The 26,891-nt window shown below is 37.2% G+C and overlaps 2 protein-coding genes across 3 annotated transcripts; one reads left to right on the top strand and one right to left on the bottom strand.

Moving 5' to 3' along the window:
* Window positions 1-467: 467 nt before the first annotated feature.
* Window positions 468-12,360, top strand: LOC110857288 (neuroligin-4, X-linked). The gene is made up of 16 exons (XM_022105909.2): window positions 468-1,134; window positions 1,281-1,418; window positions 3,283-3,427; window positions 5,006-5,140; window positions 5,352-5,402; window positions 5,596-5,681; window positions 5,975-6,079; window positions 8,244-8,397; window positions 9,943-10,016; window positions 10,101-10,214; window positions 10,290-10,382; window positions 10,532-10,548; window positions 10,698-10,732; window positions 11,575-11,707; window positions 11,933-12,058; window positions 12,240-12,360. Exons 1-16 carry the CDS (start codon window positions 925-927, stop codon window positions 12,289-12,291), a joined length of 1,668 nt encoding a protein of 555 aa, XP_021961601.1. The 5' UTR covers window positions 468-924; the 3' UTR covers window positions 12,292-12,360.
* On the bottom strand, window positions 12,349-26,872 carry LOC110842517 (transient receptor potential cation channel subfamily A member 1). Of its 2 annotated transcripts, none has more exons than XM_035853517.1 (34): window positions 25,780-26,872; window positions 25,380-25,627; window positions 25,174-25,304; window positions 25,065-25,112; window positions 24,806-24,822; window positions 24,398-24,490; window positions 24,238-24,304; window positions 24,094-24,123; window positions 22,836-22,858; window positions 22,610-22,729; window positions 22,311-22,427; window positions 22,034-22,085; window positions 21,766-21,914; window positions 20,683-20,838; window positions 20,510-20,604; window positions 20,333-20,445; window positions 20,232-20,265; window positions 20,127-20,156; window positions 18,253-18,355; window positions 18,096-18,158; window positions 17,891-17,997; window positions 17,669-17,813; window positions 17,490-17,597; window positions 17,333-17,392; window positions 17,046-17,255; window positions 16,815-16,966; window positions 16,552-16,686; window positions 16,347-16,473; window positions 16,203-16,256; window positions 15,959-16,124; window positions 15,680-15,813; window positions 15,391-15,541; window positions 12,925-13,055; window positions 12,349-12,754 (listed from the first exon to the last, which is right to left on the bottom strand). In XM_035853517.1, exons 1-34 carry the CDS (start codon window positions 25,918-25,920, stop codon window positions 12,590-12,592), a joined length of 3,675 nt encoding a protein of 1,224 aa, XP_035709410.1. In that variant the 5' UTR covers window positions 25,921-26,872; the 3' UTR covers window positions 12,349-12,589. The 2 variants fall into 2 exon arrangements, with proteins under 2 accessions (XP_035709410.1, XP_035709414.1); XM_035853521.1 differs by having other exon boundaries at window positions 20,683-20,754.
* Window positions 26,873-26,891: the final 19 nt, after the last annotated feature.

Here is a 26,891-nt window from a genome sequence, read left to right as displayed (position 1 = left end):
TATGTGAGTGAAGATTCGCTAATAAATATAATGTTGACTACATAAAGTGTGGATTCAGTGATATGATTCACCTCAATGAGTTTCCATACGTCTAATAACTTGTATGTATGTACATGTATGCATATACGGCAGGCAAGTGTGTGGTGCGTGAGGTGTATTCCAGACTTCATGGAAACTTGCCCCATCAGCCCCAAAGAATATTGTGCTTAAATGTTAAAAGAACAAGTTTTTGTTGTTGACCTTCAACTTGAACGCGATTAGGTGTGCTTGTGTTGTAAGTTTGAACCTCACTTGAAATTGTATTGCAAAATATTTTCCATTCTTACATTTTCTCCTTAAGCATGCCAATTCTCATTCACCACATTGTGTCCGCTTGCCGGGTCAATGGCTTTGTTTGGTGCCTCTTCTCTCAGCTCTTTTTCACTTGTGAATCCCAATTCTTGTTGGAGCAGTCAAAATTCGCAGGCAAGTCCAGATACAGAGTTTCAGACATTGAATCTGACTGAGAGTGAACGTGAAGTTTTCGAATATTAAATTTTTCTAGAAATCTGTAAATACCACAAGAGCTCGAATTCATATTTGGAATTGAGGTTGACACTGGAGTAGTAATATTATAAAAAAATACGGTTATTTTTATCTGCATCTTGCCAACTCGGACTTATTGGACTTTTCATCACGACGTGAAGTTAGAGATTGTGGGTGGTGGTAGCAGTTTCCTTCTCCCACTACTTCCGAGCGAATAAAGGGACAGATGCGAGTGACTGGTATTGAAGTGAAGTGTCAGCCAGAAGTTGGTTGTTCAAGAGCCCACCAAACCGGGCGTTGCTTTTGTGAATTGGAAGAGTAAATTGGTGATTGTGGGAAGAAAAATTGTTTCTGGTCAAAAGAGCAGCAGAAGCAAAGGAATAAGAAGGCCCCTGAAAAATGTGGGTCCAAACTCTAGTTAAGCGTTATGTCCCCTACATCCTCATCTTGTGCAACATTCTCATAGTGAGAACAGATGCGACTGTCATTCAAACAAAAATCGGCAAGATTCGTGGTTTAGAGGAAACCACAAGTTCACAACAGATCAAATACTATGCATTCAAAGGAATCAGATATGCTCAAGCCCCCACGGGGTCACTGAGATTTAAGGTGACGCATCCCTATCTAAATTACATATAGATCGAGGCAAATCTGTAAACATAACTTTGTAGAAATTATAAATAATCCATTAATTTAATTACGCCTGTTAAGAAATATATTACTGAATGCAAATAAAAATACAAATTAATTACTAGGAACCAGTACCGATCCCAGCATGGGAAGGAATAATGGATGCAACCTTGGACGGTCAACCCTGTCCCCAACTTCACATTGGAACCAACAGCGTTATTGGGAAAGAGGATTGCTTGTCCCTTAATGTCTACTCACCTGATGTAAGCAATGGCATTTCGTGCTCGAATAGTTCACGGCATCGAGTAGAATAAGAAAAGTATTGGTCATTATGGAATAAATGATCGCAGGATATTTTCGCGCGAAAATCACGTGCCCACTTGATTACATTGGGAGCGGGGTGAAATTCAATTTAAACCTGCGATCAGTTATTCCTTACTGTCCAATAGCAAGCAAACGTCGACATGACAACGGACCAGTGAGTCTGAAATGAGTTTTTTTCGACGCTGGGCACTCCTCACACCTTCTTACCCACGCTCCGGTAAACTTTGGTGAAAGCTGAATCAAAAATTTGAAATTTGATCCAAGAAAATGGATGACAGGGAGAAATTGTCCGAATGTTGTTTGGTTTTGACTAGTGCATTCCAAGGAGAATACGTCGAGGCGGTTGTGTAACGTCCAACCAGAGAGAGAGAGCCGGACTTTGCACTGCATTGGCATTCGCTGACAGGAAGCATGAGAGAAAAGGGAGGACGAGAGAAGGAACAGGTTTGAGAGCTAAATGGTGGTGGAATTCTCTCTGGAAAAGATTAGATGCCTTCATCCCACATTCATGGTCATACGGTCATTGGAAAAAGTTTTCCCATAATCTAAAAGGAAATGGAATAAAACGAGCTCCAACTTTCTCCACTACGGACTTTAACCAAAGTATCTGACTTTTAAAGCCATTCAGATATTCCCCTCGTGGACACTCTTCAACATTGTAGGAGGCCTCTTGGCTCCTCATGTCGTGCAGATAACTGGTGATTTCGTTTAATGGACATTGAACAAATTCATTCAACAACTTGCACAGTTCAAAATTTTCAGTCAGTTAAACTTATGATAACGTGCAATTTAAACCACTAAACTTATGACGATGAACCAACGGATTTATAATCAGAGAAGGTCGGGCACAAGATTTATGTTTATTGTAAAATGGCGAAGGACGCACTGACTTTCATCTTATACAAAAGTACAGTTTGAACTAATACTGTGGGAATGGATAAGAAATGCTAATGATGGAAATGGCTCAATTGCTGTATCTTATTTTTATAATTAGAGGACATCTTGTTCATCCTTTGAAGTTCACGTATTTAGAATTCTATTGGCTAATCTTCTCTGGATGCATAGGAAATTCTGGTTCTACTAATATTATTACTACATGGCGTATTGAGAGTAAGATGTAAAGTTGGGAGAAAGTAAACGTAATATGTATGTACGTATCTCCTTAAAACTTGCATAGACGTGCATATTACTTTCAAGAAGATCCCAACGTGCTCTGTTAGAGATGGATTTTCCTTGAAGCAATATTCAAGTTCGGAGGAGTTTGTTATATTCGACGTTCCTATGAAAAATTCTTTACGGAGAGCAGCTCGGAGTCGTAGACTGTTTTGCATAAATTAAACATATATGTTTAGTGGCAAGCAGAATATAAATTTTATGAATGTGGAAAATATTTCAACATTTGATAGTCATACTGCTTTCCAGTTCCCACTCATGTCAAATAGTATGCATCTTGAGGATTTTGAGAGCGAATTTATACCACGACGTATTCTGGCTGCAAATGAACATCAGAACATCTCTGGGCTACATTTGTACAAATGTCAGTTTGGATGTACGTGATGCATTTTTCAACACTTGCATATATCACTTTTAAGGCCCTTAATGTGATTAGTTTTGCAAACTTGTTCATCTTTTTGCAATTTGATACGTGATGTGTATGCATGTGAGCAGTATTAAATAATTAATTAATGCAATTCAGAGAGTATGAAAATGATCGCAAATGATTGCATGCGTTGCATTCGCCACGATGGCGACGAGTGATAAGTTATCATGCCAAAATTGATAATAATTCTCTTTTAAATGAAGGTGGACAAATTGAAGCCTGTTTTGGTTTTCATCCACGGAGGTGGCTTCACAACTGGATCGTCGTCATCACTCATGTATGGTCCAGATTACCTGATGGATGAAGATGTGGTGGTCGTCAGTTTCAACTATCGCCTCTCTGTTTTTGGTAAAACTAAATAAATTGTCATAACACTTGTAATCTAAAACTAAAATAGTTAGTTAGCTAGTTAGTAACTTTCGCTTCAGGGAAAGTCACAGTTGAGTGAAAGTTATAAACATGCTTTGTTTTACTGCGTGCATAATCAAACTGTTTTTGTAATTCTTATCCGCGTAGATAATGCTGCTCGTTTCTCGTCCACTTTTTACATGTTATCTCGCTTTCTTTCACAATTACTTGCTCTGCCCGAGTGACACTAAACTCACTTCACGATACTACCCTGCTGGCTGGAGAAGTTAATGTAATGTCAAAGTTCCATACGTGAGATATATGGCTTAAGGTAAAATTAGACGAAAGTTGAGGACTCCCTCTTGTCATCTAACACACTCTGATTCCACTTTAATTTATCTCAAATTACGTATTTCTTGGTTTATTTTTACACACCACGTAACCCATTTTTTCGCAAAAAAACAACATTTTGTGTAACAAAATAAATGCAACAAAAAAGCCTTGATATTTGATAAAGAATAATGGGAAGAAAGCAAAAGAATTGTCCGAGTGTTTGTGGACGTATAACTTTTTGTATGAAGACTTGGAGGAAAAATAAAAGATTACTTTCACCCTCATTTTTCGTGTCCAAGTCAAAACCCGGTGGCGGTGTAATGCGGAATTTGGTCCGTGTGTGTGGTGGTTCTGTTTCTGTTTGTAAATAGAAATGTTGTGGTCTATCTGTGTTGCTTATCCGTACAAGACAAATAACACGTTTCTCTTTCTCCTTCCTTTTTATTATTATGTTTCCTTGCCTTCAGAAGCGTTGCAGTGCGGTCGTGGCTTAAATTTTTTATGCTACGCTTCATGTGTGGTATTTCTTGCTTAGTTGAACTGCACAGCGTTTACTTAATCATCAAATTATTATTTTACTTGCCTTTATATTTTGCTTGGCTTGACGATTTTTGCAAGATATTTAATACATACGTTTGCTATTTTCATTATTTCTCAACATTTAATTTTCCTTGCCAGTCTGCATTATTTTTATTGAAAGATAAAAATTATACTGATTAGGAATTTAAATGCAAGAATTTTCTAGATAGAATATTAAGACATTTACTTATATATCTATGTACTGATTCGAGATGCATTGTGATGGTATTTACTGTAGTATACACGTTATTTCAAATGTTCACTTGTGTATGTTGCCTAATTATACGGGTAGATTATGAATATTCACCGTCTTTAGTTGGAGCAATGTGTTACATAATGGTTACGGCAGAGATGGCTCAACTGGTGTGTTGTAGTCCAAGAAGGAATGGCTAAAGTGAAAGTTACGTAACTTTCACTCTGGCCACAAGTAGGTACCAACTTGCGTTCATGGGATACTTTCACCACAGTTGCCTTGACGTGGTTGGTTGTTGTTGCTAAAGGTCTTAAGACTAGTTAAGAGCCTGACCAGTGATCTGCGACGTTTTGCTGGTTTTCTTTGCTACCTTCTTTTGGCCTTGCTTGGCTGATGTGGCATAACGTTAGTTGGTAGTTCAATTTTGTGAGATGAGGACAATTTGTTTGATATGCAATTTCCATTCTAATTAGGTTTTCTAAGCACGGAGAGCAAGGAGAGCACGGGGAACTACGGACTGTTTGATCAAATTCTGGCCTTGGAGTGGGTGAAGCGTCATGTAGCGTCATTTGGTGGTGATCCTGAGAAAATTACTCTGTTGGGCGAAGGTGGGTAAGAAGGAAAGCTTTCTTGTTTTTGTAATGAAAACAAAGATTGGGCAATTTTGGGCTGGGAGCGACGAACTCTCACACAAAAGGTTCATCTCTGTCACAAACTGGCGAGAGCAAGAAGTTTGCTTTCATTGTAAATTATCTCTTATTTGATTTTAATTGCAATTAAGCAAAAGCGCTCTCTCTCCACGACAATGATTAATTTTAGGTGCGGGTGCGGCCTCAGCCACCTTGCTAACATTGACACCCACTGCTAAGGGTAAGTTACATGGTTTGATATGCATATGTACATGTGTACGTAGATACTTCTATCTATGTGGAATGCAAATAGCTTTCCCATACGACTTCTTATTTCTCATATATTATTCACAAGTCTAAAACTTTACTTTCCCCCTTTATCAATGCCTTGAGGTTACTGAGTGACGTTAAATAAAACGAGTAATGTTTTCCAGGGCTGTTTAGAAACGTGATAGCAATTGGTGGGACTCCACTCAATAGCCAATATTTCCAATCGAACCCTGTTGAGTCTGCTCGAGAGGTGAGTTTGTCTATACTTGGCCTATGTACATTACATATACGTTCATAGTTTGTATCACTTCCCAACTTATGAAAATAATTAGGTTAAGTAAAATTAACTTTGGCTTAGACTTGTACATACTTATTCGATCAAATGCATTGTCATTCTAACCAATATTACAAATTAAATTAAGAAAACTTTGATGGTAAGTTTCGCAAATCGATTAGTATAAATTACGGGTTGATTTTTGGGGTATGATGCCAATTATTCCAGGTAAACTTTAGTTGATCTTATCTGTGGGTTTATTTTTGTAGCTTGTGTCAAGATTTGACTGCACATACGAAGATTTTGGGGAATTGGTGGAGTGCTTGCGAAAACAGGACGCAGAGAAGTTGGTGAAAGAAGTGAATAACATGTTTGTAAGTCACCTTTTAATATTTACGATAATTCTAGTTAAATTTGTAGCTTTTGATCAAATTGCTATCACTTTACAGTTTGACATATATGTAAATATGTATCAGTATGTGTCAGAATTATTAAATCTGATGGTATAAATATTTTGACGAGGTGGTAACGTGACAGAGCACATGTCACCACCATTGCTTAACCCAGCAACTAAAAGACCCTCCCGTGTGTAACATTTTTGATTCACTAAATTTTAGCGACTAAAATGTACAAATAGGACACAATAAAGGACTTAAAAGTGAGGGACAAGTGAAATGTTGACAAATGTAACACACCGAATTGCTTTCGGCTGTGAATCTCAATAAGTCCTTGGTGGCGACTTATTTTAGGTTATTCAGGAGGATAACACCACCATGAATGGAACATTGAGCGAGAATAAACTTTAAGAGTTGACGCTACCATTGCGAGTGTTGTGTCCCATGAATTTCATGGGATAACGATACAGTGGAGCATTATAACGCACTAAATCATGGAATTAGATACTTTCCAGGGTTATGGAAATTTATGCTAATTTTGGTTCATTCTCATTCCGTCCATGTCCTATCTATATATTCGCATATCGCATCACTCACTTATCCAGCGCATGCAGCTCCTCCACTCGACCAATAGACAGAAGAAGATCCGAAAGGGACAGCCAAAGTGAAGAGAAAGTAGTGCGGCAGTGGTGTGAGGATGGAGATTAAGAATCCGAGATATTGATCAGGCAGACAGGATGAAGGAAAGTGATGGTCGGAGTACTGATATTGAAATCCGACTTGGACATTTACAAACCCAGGAGGAGGAGGCCAGACAGGATTGAGATGTATAAAATACTACCAGAGTCAAGTTTGAATTAAAGTTTTAAGCTTCATTGGTAAATTTGGCAGGCAACACAGCAACCAAACCATTATTGATGTCCACATAACAAACGAACATTTCATAAGTGCTTCTCCCATGGTGAATGGGCCGTTTTGTATGTATTACCAATAATGGGAGAGAGAGTGGAGGATCACGATTCGTCGAATATTGCAAATTCTTTGGGAGGAGAGCAAACCAAAGCAATAATATATGATGGTTGCGGTGGTTGTGATGGGGTGTGTGTGGGCATGAAAAGTAAACTCCAAGATTTCCTATTGAATAGAATTGCTTTGTGAGATTATTGGAGTGAAAATAAATTCGTTCAGAGTCATGGACCGGGATAGATATGGTTTATGTGTATCGTTCTGACAGTCGGATGAGTTATGGCGGAGTGAAACAGGCAGCACGGTTTTAGCTAAGCCAGGTACATTCATCCTTCGCCAATGGTGAATGAATCACCTCCTCCTCCTACGAGATAAATTCTCTTTAAATTGCGCTGAAATCTCTGCAGAGAACTTCATATTTAACCGATTTTTTCCAGCTAAAGAACAAATTTCACATACTTCATTTTTTTATAGATAGAAATAGAAAAAAGAGTATGTACGGAATGGAAGAGCAAAACTTTGAGAGAGTTGTGTCAAGTATTCAGCACATGTTTTAGGGAAATTTGCAAGCGAGATTGTGTAGTCACTAACAGGCAATAGAAAGAAAGCAAATCCAGCATGACACAACTGCAGGTTGGTTTCCATTGCAGCTTTCCTTCACACAATGCGACATGGGATTAGAGAATTTTTTAGAAGTTTGTCTACTTTGCCATGTGCCACTACGGAAATAGTGAGACGTTGTCGAGAGCGACTCACTTTTTCTGGAAGGGCTGGATGAGACACTGAAAGACAGATTTCCATTTCTTACTTTAGATTTTGAATTACTGACAAAACTTTTCAACGAATAAATTTTACAATCGTCTTTCATCCACTGCATACATTTGTAGATTGAGCCTCTAGAGATACTCACAACAGCTAAATTAGAGCTAACGTAACCAAGATGGAGTACAAAACAGACAGACCTTGATAAATGCGATTTAAATTGTTTTGAAAAGCAACTAAAGGAGAACTATACGGAAATAAAAAATCGTCGTCACTTTTATTACTGTTGATTTTCAACACAAACCATCCAGATCATTGACCAAGGAAGCTTTGTTTATATATTGTTGGATAAACGTGTAGAATCATGTCAAAAGGATTGATGTCTGATTCACACTTATTCTTAATTTATTTACAGTCATTCTTCAGCTTCCCACGTTGGTTCAGCCCTTCGTTTGACAATGTTTTATTCAGCAGCTCTCCTCAAGAGTTGCTACAAAGTGGCAAAGTGGCAGCAAAAGTGCCGATTTTAATGGGACTTGCACGACATGAAGGCGCTTTCTACGTTCCGCGTAAGTTGTACATACTGCTCCACAATGTCTCGATAGACGGAATTATGGTGCCAAAAGTCATTGACCGTCTGAGACCTTCAATGAATATATATTCAAGGTCAGTGGATCCCAGAGAAAGTGATTCTGGAAATTTTTGGTGCTACATCCCCTCTAGGGGAAGTTATCCCCCTAGTGGGAGTGGCCAGTAACTTCTTATATTCGCCGAATCAGCAACTAATGCTGGTCATAATTCAAGTCTTAGATCCCAAGTTTGGTAGATCTAATATAACTGAGCCATAGATGTATCCAAAAACATGCATTTTCACACTACTTTGAGGGGTATCAACTGGGCGAATTTGCCCCCACGGAAAATTTCCACAATTTTCAAACTTTCGAAAATCTTGCTTCCGGAGTTTTCTGATACCAATCTTTTATGAACGTTTTACTTGGTGTGAAGAAACTAGAAGAGAAATGTGGCTTAACGCATTTTGTCAGAAAATAAAAAAAGTACAAAAATCTTAACTGGTCTCGAAAATTTCAATGGAAGCACGATTTTCCAAAGTTTGAAAATTAGTATTTTTCGTTTTTCGTCAGGGGACAGACTCCGCGCTTGACTGCTTTCCCAAAACAAACAAGAAACATCCTCTCAAATTAGCCTGACAACGCCTATTTTTTGGGTACATTTATGGCTGTAGCTCAGCCAGATTAACTCTTAGATCTATCAAACTTGGGAATTAAGACCAGGATTAGTTGCTGATTCGGAAAATATAAGAAGTTCCGAGCCACTCCCAGAAGGGGGGTTAACTCCCAAGAGGGGGTGTGGCGGCGCAACAAAATTTTATAATCACATTTTTTGGTCCCATCGACCTTAACTATGCATTCATTGAAGGTTCCAGACGGTCAGCAACTTTTGGCGCCGTAATCTGTTCCTCACCACATCGTGAGCTCTGAGCAAACACTCCCTCCTTTCTGACGTTGTGACACCGATGATTGATTACATTTTCAACGGTAATCAATGTAAAGCATGTCGGTAATACCTGAGATGAGATCGAGGGAGAATACAGCAGTACCATAAACTGCGAGTACTTACATATTATAGCTCATCCTTTCTACATAGGCACACAAAAGAACTGATTGACATAAAAATTCCAATTTCATGCCTAAAATCAAGATTTTCAAATGATAATTTCTGTTAAAGCTAGGATGAAAAGTCTAAAAAGCTTGTTTTGCATTTCCCATCTGAAAATGTCAGATCGAATTAAGGAAATTAACTATGCTTTTGTCTACGTCAAATGACATTGGAAATACCATTAAAATCATATTACAAGAGATAACAAGACCAAGTAGGCCTAAACAAAAATTTTGAGCATAAGATGATGTGTCAGTGGAAATGCTAGTGACAGCGAATACAAACGAGAAGGGTATTTAAGCTGTTTCTGATTATGGGCATCCTTTAGGATAGTGGTCCTTTCCCTTTTAAGTAACATACCAAATCGATCTGCAAATGCCAACAGCGTCTACTTTTACTTTTACTAATGTTTTGTATAATTTTGTCATGTTGAACAGTTACACTGAACTCGTTTAGCGATGGTAAATATGATGGAAACTTTATCGACCAACGTATCCCCAGGTTACTGCCGGTATATTACTCAATATAAATATTTATAAAACTGGATACGCGATATTGCTGGGCTAATATTTGTACGCGATGTGTTTATTAACAGGTGATCTCTGAATTTGAGAGTAAACTTTTTCCTATCACAAGAGCAATTAAAAAGCGTTACTTCACAAACATTGATGTGGAAAATGAGGACGAGTTTACACCCAGATATGTCGAGGTTAAATTTTTGGCTTGGAAATTTATAACAATACCGTAACAACTTTTGATGGGCAAATGTCTGAAATTCTAATAGCTTCTGACGGACATGCTGTTCACAAGATTTTCATCAAAATATGCAGGGATGCTATCAAATAACAGCATTCCTGTTTACTACTATGTGCTTCAGGTAACGACTACCACACCAATTAAAAGGGATGCTATCTTAGCATTTCCGAATAGTCAGTTATTGTTTAGTAGTGTGTTTGAGTAAATCGAGAATCTGTACAAAGAAAAGTTTTTCTTACGTAAAATAATTATGTACTCTTATTTTTGCAGTATTATGGATCACACAGGTAACGACTACCACGCCAATTAAAAGGGATGCTATCTTAGCATTTCCGAATAGTCAGTTATTGTTTAGTAGTTTGTTCGAGTAAATCGAGAACCTGGACAAAGAAAACTTTTTCTCAAGTAAAAGAATTATGTACTCTTATTTTTGCAGTATTATGGATGTGATAGGAGATTCAACTACAAAAAGTAAGAAAATGAATTATGCTTGGAAATTGACTTGGAAATACGATTTACAAGTGAGATTCTAAAGTGAAGTTAAAAATAGTAATATTGAAAGTCATTTGATTTCGGCAGCAAGTAAGCAATATCGAAGAACTGAAGTAAGCTCTATTGTGCATACTACAATGCTATACATAACCCAATTATTTGTGCAAAGTAGAAAGATAATATATAACCTTAAACGTATTTAGCATGATGCTCTTATATTGCAAAGATTGAATTACATTCGATATAGCAACATAGAAAAGCGAAAAGTTAAGTTTCACTATTTTAACGTCTCCCCTGAAAGATGACTTCGGCAGGAGCAACATAAAAGGAAATGTGTCCAGAATATAGGACTGATCTTGTTTTGCTCGTGGCTTATTTGCACGGGCAAATAACAGAAGCAGTACTATTTTTATTGACAGTAGAACAGAGGTGACATTGATAGACACAGACGCGCACACGTTACCCTCAATTGCCAACTAATATGTTTTATGTAACTTGTGAAAGATACTTTTAGACTTTAAAATGTCAAGCGTGCGACAACATCTGTGCATGTAACGTGACCTTTTACATCATAAAAGGACAAAATTTCTTTTGCGAATGTAGAGATGCCTACTTTAAAATTGATGAACCATATTCAAGAGGAAATACTCGTTTATTCTTTTATACATATACACATTCATATGCATGTACAATGCATAAAACAACGCCCACCCTCTTTCAGCTGACATTCAGAACTGTCAGCTTCGGCTTCATGACATATTCTACATTCAGTTGACTGCATTAATATCATCATGTCCACACTTTTGCTTTTTTCGTTTCAGTGATTGCCCATGGGGACGTCCTATTTTACATTTTCACCCAGATTTTAGGAGAAAATGTGCGACTCCCGCAAGATGACAAAGACTTTGCTACCAAAACTTTCCTGCCTTTGTTGTTGAATTTTGTGAGGACTAGGTAAGTATTGAGGAGGGCACTTGAAATTGTATTTGGACTTTTGTTCCATAAAATACATTGTCCAGGGTACATACCTGGAAGGTTCAATTTGAGTTGACATTATTATGCCACAATTTTTAAGATTTCAAAACTTTCAAGCCAGAATCTCTCAATAAGTTATGAAACTACGAGCAGTGTTATCGAGATTGTGGAAAAATTAAAGGAAATGTTTGCTGGAATATGTAGTAACCCAACCCCAAGTGGGTCTTCATTTGGAGAGACGTGGCCCAAGTTTAACGCGAAGGATCAAACCGTCTGCTTGATTGGAAGGAAGATATCCTTGCAAAAAGATTTTCGCTCGAATATCCTCAAGTGAGTGAGACTCGTAGCATTTTTCGTCTTCTTTATGGCTTCACATTGGACTTTTATCACTTAATTAATTATCACTTGAACTTTAAATCTATTACTGTGGCCGGTTCACGCAATGCCACTTTACCACCGCCCACCACCCCCTCGCTCATCTTACTCAATTTGATTGGTATCTTGGTTGCAGGTTCTGGGAGACTGAAGTCCCCAATATTGGAAAGACCAAAGAAGAACTCTAAGTAATCAGTTTATCCTGTCCATCGCCCACGTTCAAATGACCAATAAATACTCAACCATTCTATTTAAAACTAATAATGCATATTTATTTGCTTGCACTAGAAGTGAGACTACCCATGGTGCATCGTTTCAAATGTGTGTATCATAAGTTTAAGGATTACGTACATATTTTAATACACCCACAATTTTGTTGATCATAAAGTTAACTCATTAATTACTAAACGGGGGCTGACATAGATAATATTTGGATGCCAAAAATTGACGTCATAATGCCGGTATGCAAATTTTTCGGGAAAAAATCTATATAGCAGCCGAGTCACTTCGTTGTGGTGGTGGAGGTCGAGGTTTGGTGAGTCGCAAGGTAACACCTCGTTTGAATCTCGTCCTCACGTCCGACATTGGACTCGAATCATCGACGATTGTCCCTTCATCAATAAAATCCGTGTCGGTGGACAACTCCATTTTCTGTGATTTTCAGGATTCATACATATGTACAAGGCATTATTATTAAAATTCACTTCACGTAGATACATATACATACATATTTGTGTGTCAATTCTTGGACTATTTACATGTATACATACATATACAATTCATGAGACGAGGAAATAATTTATGGTGAATGAGAAACTCACATGGCACACTAGGCGTAATAACGTTTCCAGATTCTCCAACCGACCAGATATATCAGCGATGGCTTGGTTACTCTGAGTGACTGCCGACATTAAATCGTCTGAAAGCTCCTCGTCAGCTTCTTCCGTATCTTCTGTGAACATGAACAATACAAAACCAAAATAATGATATTATTGTACTGACAAAGTACGACGGGGAGAAAGGTTGAATTATCCACAATTGCTCATGTCGACTACACCACCAACACACACACACACTTTCTCTCTCTCTCTCACGACTTATTATAAGCCCCACAAATGAATCTCATTTGCTTTCTCCTGCTCACTGTTCCGAATTAGCTCTCCAGGGCACCAGCCACTGCTGCCTGCCTTCCATCCAAGCAACCCTCGAGCAGGTAATAATCATTCAGCTCTCTTTTGAAAACGGTTCTACTCATTCAATGGCTTCAAAACTGGTATCATTTTCATCCAATTGCCTCGTTCTCCATTTTCTACCCGGCTAACGTTTATTTTGTCAAGGTTTGTTGAGTTACAAACTAAACCGAGGGCTGAGTGGAGTTGACTGTTTAGTGGGTTGACGATACTCGGCAACCCCGTCTAATAAATTTTACAAAACATTACGATTTTCATGATTTGCCATGTTTAAAACGTAACGCGTAAACGGTGGGATGGGAAAAACAGGGACATATTATTTATATGCGTGTATGTGCAGCCTTTTAGGTATGTACTTGGATGAAATTTTTGAGCCGAATATGTCGAGACGTAAAAATCCGGTGAAAGTAAAAGTTGAAAAGAAAGGCGAAACCCGTTGTCTCATTGTCGCCGACGAGAGCTATGTAATCTTTCACCCTAAATTGGGCCCTAGTACTTTGGCCGAGATTAAGCTTAAAATGGGCAATAATGCCTCGTAATAGCTTAGTGTCCTTATGGCGCAGCATTTATAGCGGAGAAATATAGTTCCCAGCGTATTTAGTAATGGTACATGCATAGTAAAAGGAGAAAAAGAAGCGAGCGGAAGTTTATCCTTATATTTTCAATAAGAGTAAAAGGTCTGTGTTTAAATGGTTTGGAATATTGGATCACAAGGAATAAAGTCTTTTCTTTGTTTCATTCTTTCCCTCTCCCTGGTCACAAAATCTCGTCCTCCATCCGACCGCACACTCCATCGAATTCCAAATCCAAAGTAAGATTTCAACTCGGAGCGACGAGTAGCAGGATATGAAGTAAGGGTCCTAAACTGCCAAGACTTTTCGGCACATGAAGAGAAGGAGGAAAGAAAACTAAGACAAAGGCCATAATCGTATCCTGAGTTCCTCACTAACTTAAGTTCACAAAAGAAATGGCAGAGATAAAGAATGAGACGGAGAGAGTTGGTTCTGCCTCTGGTGAAGATGGGAATGATGGCCTGGGTGGATGGCGTAGTGTTGTGGCAAGCCATATTAAATTGCAATAGAGAGCGTGAGGAAGAATCGCCATAGACTTTCCCACCAACCACATCGCCACACAGCCACCTTGCATTGCTTTAACTTTCTCCTCCAACATCAGGATTCACGATTGGATTGGTATGTACGTATAAGTATTATACATACGTACGACGACGACGACTCGTACGCATGTATATGTGGATTACTTTGCTGGGTGAGATGAGAATCAAAGGATCAAAGAAAATCTCATGTATGTACGGATCCCATATTTCTGGAAATGTAGCCCACATCGATCTAGCAGACAAAGTTACTTCCTGAAATTTCTCCTCATCTTCAAATGCATCCTCTAAATTCTTCTCTCAAGAAGTCCGGCAACCATCTTTGCCTTTCCAATCTGTCTTAAAATCAAGGAAAGTTCGACAAAACGGTACATCACATCTCATTGTAGATTCTGTTTTACAGTTTCCCTTTATCCTTTCTACTCTCGCTGTCTCTGTGTCTCTACCTCGCTCACTCTTGAGCAAGTTGATGGTGAAATCTCGGTTTGTTACCATCTCCAATTCAATTAGAGTCGTGTACCGTTTTGGAAAGGGATTAAAGGCTGTAAAAGAAATTGTTAGTTCAAAGATGGAAATTTCCATCAAGCAATCAATCCTAAGATTATATGTACGAGCTACGGATGACGTACGTACGTACTGCAAACCGAGTTGGTTTTCCCATTAAGTGTGACTACTCTTTAATTGGATACGTCTCTATTTTATTAAATGGTAAAGACAAAATGATTCACGTGCAGCTTTATGAGATGATGGCTGTTTGTTTGGCAAAGGCAGGAACACCGTGTGTAGATATAACTTCTAACTTGGAATAACTTCTACGAACAGTAGCTACACATGCATATGCTAAAGTGTATGTATGGCTGAAGAAGTGGGAGTAAAGGACAGCGAGTTGTCGCGAACCGCAGGAGCAGTAGCAGCGGACATGGAAATTAACTCGACACTTGGACTAATGGAGTCCGTCGTTTACATGCGGATGATATATGACCCACCTTTATGAGCAGATTTCGGTTGGAAATACTTGAAAAAGTGATCAATCAATCCAAGTCGAGCCTTCCGTGCATTTGGGTATTCGATAACTTCTTTTTTGTCCCTGAGGATGAAGTCGGGCAGCGTTTTCTCCAATGATGTGTGAAGATAAACCTAATTTATGAAAGTTTTTTTTACAATTGTTGGTGACATTTGATAGAAAATGTGCTCAGAATTTATTTGGCTGTGAAGAAATAGTGTAATTAGGAGCTATATATGTATGCATGTAAGTTAGAATATATGAGAAATAACCTGCATTGCCAGCCTTTTAAGTTGCGCATTTCTGCGAACAGACTCAATATCACCCACAGCAAGGCCGATAAGTAAGTTCATCAGCAAAATTGGCATCAAAATTATAAACATTGCAAGGATTAGAAACGACGAGACTGTGGAAAAAGATTAAGTTCAAAAATTAATGACATGTAAACGCAATTTGGTGTTTTTTGTTGTTAACCAATTATTTTGCTGCAATATTATTACTGTATTACCTACACATCCATAATTTATATGTAATCATAACATTGTGCATACCTGGGTGGGGAAGCGTTCTATCATTTTTTCCGCATTCACGGGGGGACGAGTTTTCATCAGAAAATCCTTTGACAGCAGAACCATTAGTAGAATAGCTTGTTCCAACGTCCTCACAATATCGAGGATAAACAAAAGTATTGAGGAAATCCATATCTCCCAACATCATCTATTGTTATTATTTCAAACTTTATTATTTGTCTGCTACATAATATTCTAAATGCAGATAGTTATGTTTTGTTACTACCGAGAATGTCCTCATTAAGGAAATCGGAATTTCACTGAAGGCTTTGTGATTTGCCTACAAATCAAATTATTTACTATGCTTGAATGCCATGTTTTCGGAATTGGATTGAATACAATTTATATGCACAAACTAAAACATGTTTACCTCTGAGAGTAAGATATAAAATGCCAAACCGAACGCAACGATCAGAATTGAGAAAATCATAAGGACTCTGAGAAGTGTATGAAGTATTTCTGAGAACATTACTATGTAAATTCCTACTCCGTCGAATCTAAACAGAATTAGTACTAATATTACATACTTGCTAGACATTTTAAACAGAAAAATTATTTCAAGTGTTAGGGTATACCTTTGGAGAAATAATAGGAGATAAAACCAGCTAAGAAACGTTGCCAATGATGCACTGGGGTTAATAAAGTCCTCTGTTTCGGTCAACTTAGACACGGTCATGACCAAGCAAGCAACATTCATGACCCAAAATACCCTGCAAAGATAATGATGACAATGATTATAGATATTAATCCGATCAAAATAATTTCCGACTGCTTCGCTTTCACTCGCTTGACTTTCACCTAATGGAGAAAGTCGCCATCTAGACTGCAAAATTCTCACCAGTTTGACGAGTTGAGAATATAATTCCACTTTTGTCTCCAAATGTTGATCCCTTCTCTAAGTAGGCAGATCAACGCTATGGAGAAAATCAAAACGGCTTTCACCGCCTCCCAAATGGAATACGTGTGAGCTGTTCCCATCAAAGTTGTTTCCTACTCAAAGTAAATGGAAGAATTACAATCAAGACGAAAAATATCAAGACTGTTTATTCATAAATCCAGTAAGTAATACCCATGCATCATCCTTGGTTAAATTGGAAGAATCATTACGTAAATTTCCAGCTCTGGTTTTCAATGAGCTTGACAAGATGGACATGCTGCTGTCCTCGCTCTTTGATTTCGAATTATGAGAAGCGTACGAGGTCAAAACAACCAGAAAGATGAGATATAGAACAAGTTGAGTGACATGAACAAATCGCCCGTATCCATTCCACTTCATGTGCTGCAATTATTTCAATCAATATTCCACAGTTTGCATAGGACTCGTGTATAAATACAAGGATTATGAAGTTGAATTACTAGATATTTTTGGGATAGATCGTGCGAAAGGAGCTCCACCCTCCCGTAAGAAACCATTCCCTGTAACAAGTCATAGGAAACATTACAATGTCATTGACGACATAATTGAGTGAATGACCATGAAGCATAAAATGCAATATATAATGATTGGCCTTACATTAAGAATGGGCAAATATTTGGTCTCGTGATTCCAGAATTTGTGTTTCGGTTGCTCGAAAGCGTTCTCGGGTGTTGGCAGCGATAACCATTTGAAATCGTATTTGATCTAGTGTGCAGTATATCAAGCATGAAATTTAGATTAATTTAATCCGTAAAATAGGATGTATGAATGTGTACATGGTACTGCTCCGAGTCGGACTTGGCATCTGATTTGGTAATGTACCGATCCAGAAGAGCAGTGACTACCTGGGGCATCGTTCCTATCAATGCCAACATTATGGACGAGTGCTTTCCCGCAGTCATAGAGAGCACTTCATCCCCCCTGAAGGAATCAGGTTGAGAAAATGTGTCACAACTTTCAGCCGACATATTCTGCGTTTCATGCTCTTTGATAAGTACCTTGTTCTGTGCGTTACCATTACAAGAGCAACGGATGTAAATTTGTTTTGGAGCGCAAAGTCGATAGCGCTAAAGCCGTTGAAATTGTATGTCAGAGCGCAGTTCATCTGTTTGAACATTCGATTCATGCATATTTACATGCCACGATATATAACATTATTTACATGTGTATCTCGACTAAATATTTGCTGCTAATAAATTCTACCGTTAATAGAAGCTCAACTGCCGTTGGCTGGCATTCCATGGATGCCACGTGAAGCGGTGTGTTCTATAATTTCACAAGCAAATATTTTACAGTATTTTATCAACAACTGAACTGACTTCAAGAGATGAGAACGGATGTTCTGATTCCAACTTATTACCCCGTCTTTATCCGTCTGATCGAGAAGCTGGGAGTGGACATTAAGGATTAGTTTAATAGTTTCTCGGTGGCCCTTGGCACATGCACCGTGCAGAATCGTTGAACTGTTTTGAAAACAAAAACGAATAAAATATTTTAAGGTCTAAAATGGACCCATGCGGGTGGGGGAGCATAAAAATATGGGTTATTGTGGTTTTTGAAAGGGGGTGTGGTGTTTTGGGGGTTTTTATGAAATTTCAAAAAAAAGTCTCAAATTCTCTCCAAAACCACGCCCACTTTGAAGAGAATTTAATGCTGCATGCCTCCTAACTTCTATCATTCTCAAGGGAAAAAATAAAACGTGGCGAAGACACGAAATTTTTTGCCAAAACGACAATTTCGACAACTTAAAATGGCTGGGAAATTTTTAAATCGAAAAAGTAGCAGCCAACGACCTATACGTCATAAACTACCCTCGTAGGTGAATCTAATGACGCAACATTTTCAACATTGTGGGGCATAGATTTTTGGAAAACATCACGCAAAGTTGGGTGGAATTCAGGTGACGGGAATCAAACAATTAATTGGATCAATTTTTCAAATCAGTTGGATTTGTTCCATTCTCACGTTTCATTCAAGTGTAGACATTAAATAAAGGGAAAATTTTTATTGGATTTCTACACGTTTCAGACAATTCTAAGAACGTAAAAATCCAATAAAAAATGTTCCCTTTATTTAATGTCTACACTTGAATGAAACGTGAGAATGGAACAAGTCCAACTGATTTGAAAAATTGATCCAATTAATTTTTTGATTTTCGTCACCTGAATTCCACCCAACTTTGCGTGATGTTTTCCTAAAATCTATGCCCCACAATGTTGAAAATGTTACGTCATTAGATTCACCTATGAGGTAGTTTACGACGTGGTTGTAGGTCGAATTGCATAATTTTTTAGGGATAATGCAATATGGTATAATTTTTTTTGGCATAAAACAAATTGGTATAAGGGTATATAAGGGATAATTAAAAAAGGGATAATAATACGAAAATCAAAATTAAATTTTAAATTAAATTTTAAACAGTAATTTACTTGTGAAGGCATTTTCCAACACCCTTGAGATAGTCGAAAGTGTCAAAATCAGTGTTGTACTTATGATTCTACAATCAAGAGGAGTTGGTTATCCAGGTCCCTGTTTTTATGCTGTGGCTCGGCTTGCCCAGATTTTAATTTTTCGATTTCCAAATTCCAATGGCTTTGTTCATTTAGTAAAATTTTAATGGATTTCCACGTATGTAGTATTTATGCGTAAATGCTAACCCTCCACAGCATTGTACGAGAGACTTTGTCGTGGTAGCGTTTTCAGTGGACATGGTTGTGAATCTGACTGTGGACTGAATTCAATTCGAATGAATGTAGAATCCAAGGAAAGAAGGAATGAAATGAATTATGGTCCCTTTAAAGCTTAAAATATAATTATCCCTAATAGAATTATCCCTGAGTTTCATTATACCAAATGGTTCCCTTAAATTATACCAACAATATTATACAAAATCAAATTATACCAAATTGTCGTTATACCAAAAAAATTATGCAATTCGACCGCACACCTACGACGTATAGGCCGTAGGCTGCTTTTTCGATTTAAAAATTTCCCAGCCATTTTAAGTTGTCGAATCATGCGTTTTGGCCAAAAATTCCGTTTCTTCGCCACGTTTTATTTTTTCCCGTGAGAATGATATGAATTATGAATGAGACATGTATAATAGCTTTTTTTAATCAGCATTAAATTCTCTTCAAAGTGGGTGTGGTTTTGGGGGGAATTTGAGACTTTTTGAAATTTCATAAACCCCCCCCCCCCCAAACATGGAATTATAAATTCCGCAAAAAAACTCACTGTGAATGGTCACGATGTAAGAGTGCTCCCCTAATTCGTCATAAAAGTTATTTCAATGATTGATAGGTTCACATATTTGCATAAACAAAATAATGCTCCGCTTACTTCTTGATTAGAGCTTGTACCACTCTAACGTGCCCTTGAGTTATGTGATTTTTAGCATATGTACTTGTATCTTAAAATGGTCAAATCGTTTGGCTACTTACCTGAAAAAGACGAAATGTGCAAAGGGGTTTGCCCGGCTGAATTTGAAGCATTAATCACCGAATTATGTCCTTCCAACCGCAAAATTCGTTGAATAATTTGGAGACGTCCATATCTAGGAGTATTAAATGTCTCGGTAGTTATCACATCTTTGGCAAAATCTATGAACTTTGATAAACCTGCAGGCAATGTGGAACACATTTTCCCCGTCATTATTCTTTGTCACGATGCTTGATCCCAATTGCAACAACTTCGCCGCAGTTTTAATATGACCCTGTGTCCATGATACAATTTGATATAAATATTTTGAGACCCCTTTGTTACCTATTTAGATATGAGTATCATGTCATACGAGTTTCGAAGCATAGTGGAGTGGCGTATATCCATTTTTGTCTTTCTCTTCTAGTATGCCGATGAAATCAGTCTGAAATTTCATCAAAATGTGCATCATCACTGACGATTGTCCAACCACTATTGATTCTGGATGTAATGAATGCTTTTTGGATTCCTATCAAGTTCGTAATAAAAGATTCATATATTCATACCGAGTTAGTAATTATTGAGTTGGCCGTCATTTGTGTGAAATTCTACCAAGTACATTGTGTTAAATAGAATATTGCTATGAAATTAGCTGACTATGTAATGTGCATAGATATTCTCTAGGATACATCTTTAGAAATTGATATAAGGTGGGTTAAGCATACTGAGAATGAGCTAAATTTCCGATCCAAATGGATCGAGAGAAATGGATTGCACTTATTTCCACTTCGAAATAGTCAGGGACGGCGTAAAAAGCATGTGATTGATTTGAGAGGGGGGACATACTCAAGTTAATTATAACATGGGGCATTTATGTCACACCAGCGGGATAGGGGTTAAAATTCTCTAAAAATCGATCGCATGCTTTATGTACGGCCCCTCACGTTGCGAATACTTACTGCCACAATCTGCACGTTGCAAATCACGTGGCAGTATAATTAAACAGGCCAGACTTATAATGATTTATTTTCCAGTACAGAAAAAAATATAAGGACAAATAAACATATCCGTTCTTGATACTGTTAAGTAATTTTCCTATGTATGTGTGTAACCTCATTTCTAGTCAATTCCAATTAGGCAACTATGAAAAAATAATAAATAACGTATTGCCTATACTACTTTTCTCAACTTACTGCTTTAGGTGAAATCTGCATAAGATGGATAGATTTCTAACAAAAAAATAAACTGTGGAGATAAAGATGCAAATAAGCACATATGCAATTTACTCACGAAATAATCGTGCAACTATCATTTCAAAAAATTACACATTTACGTAGATGTTCCTTTAAGGCATAAATTGGGACAATGTCCCACAAAAACCACTGATGTACTCATCCTCAATAATATGAAATGTGCTGGGCAAAGAAAATCTGTTTGCAAAAAATTAATTGCATACGTAAATCTCTTCATCCAAAATTTTATCCAAGTCTCCTCCATTGATGACGATAGTATGAAGCACATTTCGCATTTCATTGTCCTTAAGGGTGATATTTGCCCCAAATCGAATAAGACTCTTGACAGTTCTCCATCCGTTCCTTGATGCAGCTTTTTAATTACAAATGCATGATTAATATGAAACGAAAAATATATGGGGATTAAATGACTAATCTACAACCCAGCGAGCACTAAAGCTAATGTTAATTATTAATGTTCATGGTGCTTACCCAAGTGTAACGGGGTGCGTTTTTCTTTGTCAAGTGCGTTCACTATAGCTCCCTTGGAAAAATTTAAGCTCATGATTGAAGCAAACCAACATACTAAAATAATTAATGATTTTCAAGGGGTATAAATTACTAAGGTTCGTTAGATCAATCAAAAATTAAGTGCAGAATAAACCAGGGCAATTTGCGACAGGAATAGTAACAAATTCGTAGATAGATATGTACATATATGCATGTGATCCTATTTAAGATAATTATCGTGGATCGTACGACGCATTACTTGTTCAATGAGGTACTCGACCAAGTTGTAATGATCAAACATGCTAGCGTAATGCAAAGGAGCCCTGCGTTGCACGTCACAGGATTTCAAACAAGTCTCCTTCTCTTCCGGTTGAAGCTGAAAACAAAAAACAAATTAGCAGCGAAATCCCAAAACAAATGGAGAAACATTTGTATAATTACTTCGCAGTACTATAATCAACTACTCAACGTGACCATGATACACTGAGAAAGTTCGATGAAACTTCGCAAATAATCGCCTAAAATGAACATCTGTAATTTACATACAAGAATGCTTACTTGAAACATTAGCTTGATGATTTCCATGGATCCCTGAGAACACGCCAAGTGAACTGGAGTTGACAGATCATGTTGTTGAGTAGAAATTTTTGCTCCTGAACGCAGGCACAGTTCCACAGCCTTGGTTCATGCAAGTTAATGAGACAAACATGATCTCATTTCTGACATTTCATGACATTTCGTACCATACCATTTTTTTTTATTTGGCACGTTTATATTTTCATACCTTTAAGTCGCCACCGTGAACCGCTGAAATAAATATATGTACACATGTATGTATTGATTACTCCCGGAACAATGGAAAGGGATATGCAACAATTAAGACTTTAGTAGTGAACAAATCATAAAGGTAGATTGCGACTGGGGAAATTATTTAAATATAAAGCACAAGGATTTAATTGTACATAGATAAGATAATCTAATAAAACCCAATCCAATTTTTAGCCCGAGTCAGGGCTTATGGAACCGTCATGTCCGTCCGTCTGTCTGTCTGTCTGTCTGTCCGGCACGATAGAGCCAAAACGGCTGAACCGATTGACTTGAAATTTTTACCATATGCATATTGGACAAAGTTAGGAAACGAGTTCGAAGATGGGCGAAATCGGTCCAGTGGTTGACCGGTGGGGGTCATCGGAGTGGGTGGGGTCTTATGCACCAAAATTTCAAAATTGTTGTAGAGAGCTGAAATTTGGTACAGAGGTTGCTAATGGCTCCTAATAGAAAAAAATAACTTCAGGTTGGAAAAATTTTCATCATGAGTGACCCTATGGGGTGACCCATACAGATTTTTCAAAACCATCATATCGAACTGAAATTTGGTGGAGAGGTTGCTTATGGGTCTTAATGAAAGAATATGATATGATATTGGTAAAATTTTTATCTGGAACGCCCCTATGGGGTGACCCATACCTATTTTTAGAAATTGTTTTAAAAAGATGAAATCCGGCACAATGATACTTAATGACTGCTAATTAAAGAATATGAAGTTAAAAGTGAACAAAGTGCAACCAGACCAAAGTGACCAGAGTGCAATCAGTATGGGGTGACCCATACTGATTTTTAAAAATCGTTATATCGAGCTGAAATTTGATTTGGAGGCTGAATAGCACATACATAAAGCTTAGAACTTCAGGTTGTTAAAGAAGCCACTGGTCATGGTGGTCAAGGCACATGATTTGTAACTAATTCAAAAATTTGGTACCAAATAATAGAAACTATCTAACAAACTTTTAACCATCCACAACACGGAAGTTGGTGATATTATGTCGGTCAGTTCGGAAAAGAATTTAGAAGCGGGCTCTGACTTATTGAGTCAGGGACTATGTCCCTGACTCGGGCTATATGGAGTCTGCACTGTAGGTTTTTTAATCATAAATTTAGAAAAAGTAATTGTTTAACCAAAATGATACATAAAATTTTGTAAGCTGTGAAGCATCATTCATAGTGTATGAAATTAAATAATAGAAGTATTGATGTATTAGAACCTGAATGAAGTGGGACATTTCCTTCAGCATCTGTCATGTCATTTACAACAAAAATTAATAAAGGCAGAACTTTTAGACCAACTTTAAGTATGCATAAAAGTTGCAAATTAATTTCGATTTTTCGTATTATTTGTGTCGTCTCACCGAAAAATGAAATCATTTCCTCGCGAGAACAACTTCCTTGAGCTTCGCCCCAAGAGAGCAAAATCTCCTAAATAACCAATAATATTGGTTAGAATGCTTCACTGACTTTCACATGTAAGTTAGTTAAGCAAAGTTAAATATGACATTTAGAACTACTCGCCATTGATCTTGACGAAGCATGCTTGGCCGCTTCGTGAATCGGAAAAAAACCATGTTTACAAGGTCTTCGGGGACAGGCTCCGATATCATACAACTGCAATTGGTATATCTCTTAATTCATTCTTAGTACATATATTGATTTAAAGCCAAAAAGTGTGGTTCTTGTATGTTATGGAAGATATATTCGTTTCTTAAGTACGTGCAATAAATAGAAGAGCGGAGGAATGCTAGCAAAAACTGTTGACAAAATAAAATAAGCGAAATATGTATGGTGATTTAACTTCTAAGCATATTTACATGTCAAGATCAAGAATCCATTAAATAATTTTCTATTAGTTACCATAATAACAAGATGGACAACCTCTTTGAACTGTGATCTTAGGGAAATCGACAGGGAGAAAGTACTTACCAATATTTTCATGCACTCTGTTCCATGTTACGTGTATTGATCCAGCAGAAAGAAGTGAAACAAACGCATATAAGCACTTTCACTTATGATATCCACTTTTTAGGGATTATTTGTTTAGAATTGGAACGAGTAAATAAGAATTTCATGTCATCATCAATTTTGGCATACATTCAGACATCAAATCCAATATTGATTACATATGCTTCTAAACTTCCTAATATAATAAAGTGTTCTATCCCTAGTAAATCAATGAAAATACCTTCATTGTCGTTGATCGCTGCCGCCGAAAGTGCTGTCCTTCCATTTTCTGAGAATTTTTTTAAACTTTAAACTCTATCGAGTAAGCATTCCAAGTAATTGTCTATTACCTCCAGGTAAATTCGGGTCCAGAATCGTTCTAAATTTTGCCATAACTTCAAGTGCTGCAATTTTGTTCATTTCTGCAGCAAGGTGTAAACACGATTGCTGATTTGCATTTAGCTTCTTGGTATCTGCTCCACTGTACCCACAATAAATCACTCCATACATCCATTCTCTGTGTGTCCATAATAATTTAACAATTATAAATTCTTACTGTGATAGAAGAAATTCCAATGCGTCCAACGCATCAGCTTCCACGGCCAAGTGAATGCAACTATTTCCAGAATTGTCGGTGAGATCCAGATTTCCGTTGAATCTTTCCACAACCTCCAAGATCTTAACGTGATTACGAATGGTTGCCTGATGCACCGAAGCTCTTCCTCTACCGTCTCGAATGTCAAGTTTGGAGGGATCCTCTGTGACCAAGCGTGTGAATTCAGCAACATTTCCTTGTTCTGCAATCTGTATATTTCAATTGTCATTACTGTATACTGTTTTATTGTTTTTAAATTAAGTTGCTTAATAGGAGCAGCATAAATAATATAGCTTGTATTATTTTATCTTATTTTTTATTTATGATATGCCCAATAAAATACTTGCGATTGGTATAATACCTCCACAAGTTCAGTGACAGAAGGTTGTCGCTTTAGCGAGATTGCTTTCACAATGTTTTTAAGCTTTGTTCCCACATCAGACTGAATATAAGTTTTAAGCCCTTGAATTTTCATGGTAGAACTGGACTTGGAACTTGCCATTTTAAATATAATTTTTCCTTAATCTAAAAGCAGAAGGTTATAGACTACCATTTATTTATTAGTGGCTTTAAAAAGAGAAAATATGATAACGTATAGACAGCATACATTCGTCTTTTGATTTTACTGCAGTTTTTGGTGATTTGGCCCATAAATCCAAAATGCGCACACAAATAACTCTGTCGGTTTGAACGATTTTCGAATTTGGCAATGTGTTTGAAAAATTTAAAGTTGTTATAGTTATGGTTAATTATGTATGGTTATTTATATATGGTTAATTATGTAGTAATAATTGCTCTATGTTATACTATAATAATTATTAATAGTAATCTTGACTCAATTGAGTTGAGATTTGTTTTGCGTGAGGAAGCGGAATGCAATGAGACGGTGAAAGCTGACGTGGAGAAATAAATATGAGGAACAGTTCATGTCACAAGCCAAGGATCTCACAGAAGATGCAGACGCAACGATTGCTCCTGAGCTACTGATTTTGGAGCAAGACATATCAAAGTTACAGATTTGTACTCTTCTTTTACTTTCTAGAAGGCAGATCTGAATTTACAACTTTGATCTGAATTTACAACTTTGAGTAACGTTTTTAGCGATAGCTTAACTAATATGAAATCGGACTTCGAGGTGTTTGACAGTTATTTATAATACGCATGCAGAGTTAGCAGTTCGTTCAACAAACGGATTTCTCTATATTACAATAAGCATTGTTGTAATTATGAGATTTGAGATGCAGTACTCCTGGCGCAGTAGAACATATATGTAGGCATATTTTATAGGACTGCTCACACAATACATTTTACTTTCAACAATATAAACTCAATTAAACTCTATAAATATAACAATACTGTCGATTGAGACATTCCTTAGTCAACTTGTTGTACAAACTTATTACGCCTAGAACAAATGAAAATTCTATAAAAATGTCATGGCATTGTCATTTTATTACACCGTCAATTTCACTG

The sequence above is a fragment of the Folsomia candida genome, unplaced genomic scaffold (assembly GCF_002217175.1).
Source record: "Folsomia candida strain VU population unplaced genomic scaffold, ASM221717v1 Fcan01_Sc001, whole genome shotgun sequence".
NCBI classification, from domain to species: Eukaryota; Metazoa; Arthropoda; class Collembola; order Entomobryomorpha; family Isotomidae; genus Folsomia; species Folsomia candida.
Note: the sequence above shows the minus strand (reverse complement) of the source record. Positions and strands in the feature narration are given on the sequence as shown.